Below are 8,836 nucleotides of genomic sequence, written 5' to 3' on the forward strand. Positions count from 1 at the left end.
GTGCTGACAGCTCAGAGCCCGGAGCCTGTTTCAGATTCTGTGTCTCCCTCTCTCTGATCCTCCCCCGTTCATGCTCTGCCTCTCTCTGTCTCAAAAATAAATAAACGTTAAAAAAAATTTAAAAAAAAGATATTTAATTGAACATGCAACAGAGCTGCAATGTCTAAGTAAATGATTTATAGTAGGCTTTTGGAATCCCATAGAAAGCTCTTGAACTGATTTACTGCATGCAATACCTTTTTCTTTTAACTGTTTAACATATTTTTAAATTGTGATAAAATATACCCAACATAAAATTTACTTTGTTTTTAAATGTACAGTTCGGTGGCATTAAAATACATTTACATCTTTGTGCAACCGTCACCACCATCCATCTACAGAATTTTTTCATTATCCCAAACCGAAACTCTGTCCCCATTAAATAGCAACTCCCCGTTCTCCATTCTCCCAGCCCCTGGCAAATTCCATTCTACTTTCTGTCTCTAAGAATTTGACTAGTCTAGGTACCTCACATAAGTGGGATCATACAATATTTGTCCTTTTGTGTCTAGTTATTTCACTTAGTAGAATGTCTTCAAGGTTCATCCATGATGTCAGAATTTCATTTTAAGGATTTCTTGTAATGTTTGTTTGTTTGTTTGTTTGTTTTTGAGAGAGAGAGAGAGAGAGTGAGAAAACTAGAGCATAGGAGGGGCAGAGAGAGAGGATCTGAAGCAGGCTCTCCACTGACATCAGAGAGTCTGATGCGAGGCTGAGCTCACAAACTGTGAGATCATGACTTGAGCTGAAGTGGGACACTTAGGCTGAGCCCCCTCTGGTTCCCCCCATGTAAGTACTCTTACCTCAGCTGCTTTCTCGTGCTTCATTGGGATTTCCATGAATCCTTTTGATGAATTGCTATCCCTGAAGGTGATCTTTTTTGTCTTTCTCACCATCAGAAAAAACCTGACTGTGGCCTCTGGGTTAACTTACAGCTGAGAGATGCCCACTGCCTGGTCATGGGCCTTGTGGCCACTGCTGCCAGGTTGGCCACGAAGCACTGGGGCTGAATGGAGCCTTGGAGAAGGGAGCATGGCCAATAGGGCTTGTGTTCTTCTCCCCTGTGCCCATGTCACTCAGGGCTTCCCCATATAGTCCTCTATTAGCCATTTATTCATCCAACAAACTAGAGGCAAACTAGACTGTCTCTTCCTGCATCCTCTTTGCAAGAAGAAGAACTTGGCCAAACATCTCTCACCTCAACACTCCTCCCCTTTACTGCCAGTAGGAATGAGCCACACACCTTAGTCTTGGGTTCCTAGAAAACAGAGCCAGAGACAAAGTCTCTGGGTGTTTGACAGCTTGGGTGTTTGACTGGAAAGTGTGGCTCTAGGAGTCAGAAGTGAGGACTGAGCAGCAAAGGAGGGAAGCTGGGAGCACTATGGAAGGAAGTCGAGTTGGCCATCCGTACAGGTGACTGGTTGCTCTACCCCATGGGAGCGCTGGTTAAATGGTTCACCCCATCCACTGGTTAAATGTTCACCCTAAGGGGTGTTAACTCTCCCTGTACTTCCGAGTTGCTCATGCATGGGGCACTTTCACGGATTCCCATATTCTAAGTTGTGACAGCAACACAGAGCAGAGGGTAAAGGACACACGGCGCAAGGCTAAGACACAGCGCCAACAGGTCATACCTGCACCTGCACCTGTACCTGAAGTTGGTCAGGGACTGTGCAGAGTGGGTCACTGCAGCAATGGATGGAATATAACCTGTGTGGCCAAGAGGATTTGAAGGGGTGCACGTGGGCAACCAGTAGACATGCTCATTCCTAAAATGGCCGCTGGTGAGGGTCATGAGGTTGCCATTGACTGGTTTAAATCAATCATTTGTGATGAATGGATGCTGAGGATTCCACCCGAATGCCTCCTCAAAGAAGTCATCCTTAACTCTCCTCTCTAAAGGACCCCAGTCATTCCCTTGGTGACGCTACCACAGTGAGTAATCAGCCCGTGTGGCTGCCACTGTGAGTTGACTAACTCAGTGTTCACACACACCCCCACCCCCCAGCGTGCATAAGCTAGAAAGATCAAACCTGCCCTTGCTGCTCAGTCACGGTTTAAATTCAAGCAGAGTCATTTTGCTAGTGCCGATGGTGGAAGTGGTGGCATCATTTGCCCTTTTTATGAACACCTAAATCCCTTCGTGATGAAGTCACCTGGACGTGGCTGGATCTCAGCAGGGAAAGGGGTATCTTGTTTACTTGCCAACTTGCTCGTTATTAGCTACATGTCCCCACTTAAGCTGAAGCTCCTTGATAGCAGGCACTTGTTTTCTTTACTGTGTGGATGGTGCCTGGTGCACAGCAGAAGCTCAAGAATGATTTGTTGGGGGCACCCGGGTAGCTCAGTCGGTTAAGCGTCTGACTTTGGCCTAGGTCGTAATCTCACCGTTCCCGAGTTCAAGCCCATGTCGGGCTCTGTGCTGACAGCTCAGAACCTGGAGCCTGCTTCGGACTCTGTCTCTGTCTCTGTCTCTGTCTCTGTCTCTCTCTCTGCGCCCCTCCCCCACTTGCTCTTTGCCTCTCTCAAAAATAAATAAACATTAAAAAAATTTTTTTAAAAACCCAATGATTTGCTGGACAGATGGATGGACAGATGGAGGCGGGAAGACGATGGATGGCAAGTGGAAGAAGAGGTCATAATGCTCATTTTCCCACCCTGAAAGCTTTGGAATGCCCCAGGGTCAAGTCCACACAACTCTATCCACCCGCATGCACTCCCTAGGTGAGCTCATTCAGGGTCGTCAGTTTAATTTTGTATCTCCAGGCACCACTTCTGCCTCGAGTGTCTGACTCACATCTGACTACCACCCAACATTTCCACTCAGGTGTTAATAGGCATCTAGAATATAACAGATCCAAAATGGAACTCTTAATTTCTCCTCCAAATCTTCTCCTCCCACAGACTTCCTTATCTCAGTAAATGACAACTGCATTCATTAGTTGTTTGGGCTCCAAACTTGGGAGTGACCCCGATGCCTCTTCCTCTCACACACTTCCAGCCCTCCAGCAAATGCTCTGGAGCATTTGCTCTATACAGTGTATACAAGCCCACCATTTCTCCCCACCTCCGCCTTCCTGATCTGGGACGCCATCCTCTTTCAATTGGATTGTCGCAGCAGCCTTTTACATGGGACGTTTCTGGTAACCCATGTCACATTTCCCCCGGCCACTTCTGACTTCAGCTCTGGCTGCAGCGGACAGTTGTAGGTGAGTTTAGCTGATCCTATGCTTATCGTGTCTTGCCTCGAGTGCACACCCCGCACCTGTTTGCTTTTTGCCCTGGATTTCATACTGTCGGAGTCCTCTTGGTTCCAGCACAAGATTCACTTGCCTCTTACCTCGGGTGTGAGCACCCTCCTGCCTCAGGGCCTTTGCACTGGCTCTTCTTGCAGATATTCCCAACCATGCCTCTTCATTTCCTTCAGGACTCTTCTGAATACACTTCCAGAGAGGCCTTCCTATGTAAAATAGCAACCTCCACTTCCCCTAGTGTTGCCTGGCCCCCTCTTTTTCATAGCACTAATCCCTAACCTCGTAAATTGTCTTTTTTATTTTTTGTATACTTTCCATTCCCCCCAACCCTCCCTCCTCAACTTGAATGTAATCTCCATGAGGACAAGGATTCAGGGACTTTATTGTTGTTGTTGTTGTTGTTGTTTTTTCATTACAAAACCTAGAACAGTGCTTGGCAAGTAATAAGTGCTCAATAAATATTTGTTGGATGAAACGAATAAATAAGACTGAAGACACACACAGGTAGGGATCAGGCTGTTGTTACCTTGAAGCCCCTGCTCCCGAGTCTGGTGGTAGGTGTGTTGGCAGCTCTTGGCCGTGAGGGGCACTGGAGGCTGGCAGCAGGACACCTCTGCCCAGAATTCCTTCAATGCTTTGCCCTCTAAGGTTCCTAGTTGACAACTTCAGGGACGGGGGTGCTACGCTCTGAAATTTGTCTCAAGAATCAAATCTCGGGGCCCCTGAGTGGCTCAGTCGGTTAACCACCTGACTCTTGATCTCAGCTCAGGTCATGATCTCACAGTTCATGAGATGGAGTCCTTCGTCCGGCTCTGAACTGACAGCGTGGAGCCTGCTTGGGATTCTCTCTCTCCCTCTTTCTCTCTGCCCTTCCCCACCTCTCTCTCTCTCAAAATAAATACATAAACTTAAAAAAAAAAAAAAGAAAGAAAAAGAAAAATCTCTGTACGTTTGGTCCTCAATTCTGTGCAGAGGGTAGTGTCCCCTTCTGGTCCCTAAGACCCTGGCCATCAGCAGCATCATAGAGTGACCCCAGTCACCTCTGAGTGCTGGTCAACAGCTCAGAGGCCAACGAATCTGCTTCTGGCGGATGCTGGAGGTCCAGCCGGTGAGATGGTTAGGGTACCGGAGAGCAGCTGAGGGTGGCCTGGGGGACAGGCATGCTGTGGTCTGAGCCTTCCATCTCCCAGCGCTGTGAAGTCACCCCTAGCCCCTGCCACATGGCCCAGCCACCCATATCTGGGGTTAGGGACTGGGCCAGGCTCATTCACTTTTCCTGAGGGAGGCAGCCCGTTTGTCTTTGCAGGCACCTGGATCCTCCCAGGAGGCAAGCTCCTGGGAGCACAGGAGCACAGCCCCCAGTGACGTGGGAAGGAAGCCCCCTCCCCGATGGCTTTGCCTGAGCTCGCCCCCGCGCCCCCACCAGCTCCCCCAGGCTCCGGGGGCTCCGCAGGCAGTCGGATGCGGGAGCTGCTGCTCGGGACTGAAGAGGTTAACGTGCATCTGCCTCCGAATGTTAATGTGTCTAGGTGATGTCAGTGGGAGCCGGGGAAGGAGGGAGTGGGGAGAGAAGCGGGGCTAGGAGGCGGCAGAAGCTGCCAGACCGCCAGCAAGACCCCCTTCCGGACTGCAGGGCTCCTGCTCTGGGACGGGCGGGCGGCGCTGCCGCAGCCTGCGTGGGTGGACGGGCGAGCAGGCGACGGGCAGCGGCAGGATGGACCTAGAAGCCTCGCTGCTGCCCACCGGCCCTAATGCCAGCAACACCTCGGACGGCCCCGATAACCTCACCTTGGCCGGTGAGTAGTGTTGGAGGGGAGTCCTCCCTCCTCTGCGCTGGGGGTGGGGAGTGGGAAGGTTTCACCTCTGCGCTCAGGAACTGCTCAGGAAACTTTATTACAGTTCTAGAGGATCAGACCTGCAGTCTGCTTTGCCCGGAGGGGAAGGGGAGAAGGGGGCGGGGCAGGCAGCGGCAGAAGGGGGCCGGGGAGGAGGAGAATGAGAAGAGCGAAAAGGCACATTGGGAAGTGGCAGGGGATGGGGGCCAGCCCCGAGGGAGACAGGAGGAGATTCACCCGTGAGTTCCAAATGCTTTGCAGATAAAAATTCCAGGCTGGAAAAGCAAACAAGAGAAGACAGAGGACAGTATGTGAGGAGACAGCCGGGTAGGCTCACTCATTTGCCGGTCCCCCTGTCTTTTTACTGAAACTGTGGTAGTGGGATCTGAAACATCCTTACTGACCCCTGGGAAAGGCCATGGGAAGGGATAACTCACAGAGCCACGAGAGGATTAACTTCCTGAATGAAGCTTCCTGACATTTCTAGAGCTGAGATGCCCTGAAATTCTAGCTCCGAGGAAGGAAAAAAGAGGAAAGGCTTGGTGGAGAAAAATCTCAAGCGGCTTAGGCTGCAACACACAGCTTTGGTCTCTGCTCACTTGGGAAGCCCAGGCTCAGAAGATACAGACCAAGGAAGTCCCTGATAGGAACCCAAGAGAAGAGAGGGCTGCGGGCCTGATGTGCAAAAAACCTCTCTCCACAGGAGAGTAGCCCACAGATACGCCTAGGAATCAGCGCACAGCTTCCAACCAGTGATTTCTAAAATGAGATGATCAGGGCTGCAAATAGGAAAACACATGCATGCGCCCATGCATACTCTTGCTCGCCCGCATGCGCACGCACACACACACACACACACACACACACTTTCACGTCCTTCTGGCTATTTTGATGAGGTTTCCTGGTAAAGCCTAGGGGCCCACAGAATAATTCTCTGCAGACAACTGTGGTTCTTGAATCTGTGCCTTCTGAGACAATGCAGGAAGCAAAGGACCAGGTCCTTCAACTAACAGGTGGTGAGGGAGAATCTGGTAGGATTAGCCAGGGAACCGGTGGAGGAGGGCAAGGGGACAGGATTAGCAACGGTGTGGGGAGGGAGAACAGTCGGAAAGGATTCCAGATGAATGGCGAGCCCTGAGTGAAACGGAAAGAAGATAAAGACGTAAGCAAGCACATGATTGCTGGAGGCTAAGCACCCAGTAGGACATTAGCCCTTAGAGAGGAGTCCATGATAAATGGTCACAGCTCGCTCCTTTTGTCCCCAGGGTCACCTCCTCGCAGAGGGAGTGTCTCCTACATCAACATCATCATGCCTTCAGTGTTTGGCACCATCTGCCTCCTGGGCATCATCGGGAACTCCACAGTCATCTTCGCGGTGGTGAAGAAGTCCAAACTGCACTGGTGCAGCAACGTGCCCGACATCTTCATCATCAACCTCTCGGTGGTGGACCTCCTCTTTCTCCTGGGCATGCCCTTCATGATCCACCAGCTCATGGGCAATGGAGTCTGGCACTTTGGAGAGACCATGTGCACACTCATCACGGCCATGGACGCCAACAGTCAGTTCACCAGCACCTACATCCTGACCGCCATGGCCATTGATCGCTACCTGGCCACCGTCCACCCTATCTCCTCCACCAAGTTCCGGAAGCCTTCTGTGGCCACCCTGGTGATCTGCCTCCTGTGGGCCCTCTCCTTCATCAGCATCACGCCCGTGTGGCTCTACGCTAGGCTTATCCCCTTCCCAGGGGGCACGGTGGGCTGTGGCATCCGCCTGCCCAACCCAGACACTGACCTGTACTGGTTCACCCTGTACCAGTTCTTCCTGGCCTTCGCCCTGCCCTTTGTGGTCATCACAGCTGCGTATGTGAGGATCCTGCAGCGCATGATGTCCTCCGTAGCTCCCGCCTCTCAGCGCAGCATCCGGCTGCGGACAAAGAGGGTGACTCGTACAGCCATCGCCATCTGCCTGGTCTTCTTTGTGTGCTGGGCCCCCTACTATGTGCTGCAGCTGACCCAGTTGTACATCAGCCGCCCGACACTCACCTTTGTGTACCTGTACAACGCAGCCATCAGCTTGGGCTATGCCAACAGCTGCCTCAATCCCTTTGTGTACATCGTGCTCTGTGAGACATTCCGCAAACGCTTGGTCCTATCGGTGAAGCCGGCTGCCCAGGGGCGGCTTCGAGCCGTCAGCAATGTCCACACAGCTGATGAGGAGAGGACAGAAAGCAAGGGCACCTGACGCTTCCCCTACAACCCTGGGCACCTCCAAGTCGGGACAGCACGGTGGACCATGATGGGGAGAGACGCTGAGAAGAACCCAAGACCCCTCTGGGAGAATGCGGGGAGGCTGGGTGGTGAGGGGTTGTTGCAACTAAAAACATTGCACGGGGTCCACAAATTGCCGGGGAGGCTGGCAGCCAGATTTTGGGGGCTTCAAGCATCAGACGTCCCCTTGGGAGAGGAGGAAGAGACCTTTGGGTTGAACAGAAACTGAACAAGAAGAAAATTTTCATTCAGATGTTCAGTTGAGCCCTATATCTCTTGGCTCCCCAGTGTCTTTTTCTCAATTGCTGCTTTATTTAAAGCCAGGGTGTGAGCAGCGGGGCCCTGGGGAGGTTGGAAAGTGATGTGGCCTCAATGCTCCTTCCCATCTCTCCCTGGTGCGATGGAGGGCAGCCCTTCTCCCAAGCTGGCGGGTGATGAAACGAAGCATGCCATCTCTCTGCGTTCCAGCATCCTGTGTCGATTTGCCTGTATCTCTAGGGGATGCATGTTTATTTTGGGGCGGGGTGGGGTGGGGTGGGGTGGGGCTCTGAGCCCACAGGAGTAGGAGAGCCAGTTATTGAGAATGACAAGGCTACCTTAGGTGGGTATGGGCAGAAGTCTTTAAAATTAAGAAAAATGGGGAAGAGCAAGGGGGCTTTTGCAGCTGTGCGGACGTTGTTGTCATGAGGCACATTTGTTAATCACCTGATCTGGAGTGAGTGCCCATCAGAGTCCTGCATGTGCAAAGGTCATTCTGATGCCTGGTGTGTTGGCATAATCTTTTTGCTCCAGCCCTTCCTCTCCAAAATAAAAAACGAATAAAGGAAAATCTCCACCCACATCTCTTTGGATGTTCCTGTATAATTGCTTGGGTTTGGGGGTGGGGGTGGGTGGCAGCAAAGGAAAAGAGGGGTCACGTGGCTGCGGCATCTAGACCTTGGTCAGGCTGCATTTTAGAAAGCAGGAAGCAGGGGATCTAAACCCACAGGGAGGGATCCTCTAAACCCACAGGGAGGATTCAGCCACACAAACGGAATTGCTGTGAATTCATTAGATTGCTGCTCAGCTTGGGCTCAGGACTCATCTTCCTGTCTTCTGCTCAGTTGTCATCGGTCCTGGCCCCCGGGGCCCCAAGTCCCACCCACCACCTCCCCCGCTGAGTCACCAGTCTCAAGGCTGGCTTCTGGGGCAGCCTGAGCCTGCCTCCTGCTGCTGCCAAGATGTGGTGTTGAGCAGGAAGATTACAGACGGGCCGCTGGGCGGCAGCCAAGCCTGCTGCTTCTCAGCTTCTTCTCTGAGAGGAGCTGGGAACCAGGAGTCCGGGGCAAACTGCTGGGCAGATGTGGATGAGATGGTGGCAACACATTGCGAGCTCCCAGCTTGTCCAGACGCATCTTTAAAGCGGGTGCCGCGGCACAGCCTCTTCTTGCTGGGTGT

At 52.0% G+C, this 8,836-nt stretch overlaps 1 protein-coding gene across 1 annotated transcript; it reads left to right on the plus strand.

Annotated features, from left to right (window-relative positions):
• Positions 1 to 4,571: 4,571 nt before the first annotated feature.
• MCHR1 (melanin concentrating hormone receptor 1) lies at positions 4,572 to 8,240 on the plus strand. Its single transcript, XM_043562695.1, has 2 exons — positions 4,572 to 5,089; positions 6,394 to 8,240. Exons 1-2 carry the CDS (start codon positions 5,008 to 5,010, stop codon positions 7,371 to 7,373), a joined length of 1,062 nt encoding a protein of 353 aa, XP_043418630.1. The 5' UTR covers positions 4,572 to 5,007; the 3' UTR covers positions 7,374 to 8,240.
• The last annotated feature ends 596 nt before the right edge of the window (positions 8,241 to 8,836 follow it).

The sequence above is a fragment of the Prionailurus bengalensis genome, chromosome B4, assembly GCF_016509475.1.
Source record: "Prionailurus bengalensis isolate Pbe53 chromosome B4, Fcat_Pben_1.1_paternal_pri, whole genome shotgun sequence".
NCBI lineage: Eukaryota > Metazoa > Chordata > Mammalia > Carnivora > Felidae > Prionailurus > Prionailurus bengalensis.

What these genes read in the sequence shown, in the direction of transcription:
- MCHR1 (XM_043562695.1), top strand. Translation starts at nt 5,008, where the DNA reads ATGGACCTAGAAGCCTCGCTGCTGCCCACCGGCCCTAATGCCAGCAAC. An exon ending in CGATAACCTCACCTTGGCCG is followed by an intron (nt 5,090 to 6,393) that starts GTGAGTAGTGTT and finishes TTTTGTCCCCAG; the next exon opens with GGTCACCTCCTCGCAGAGGG.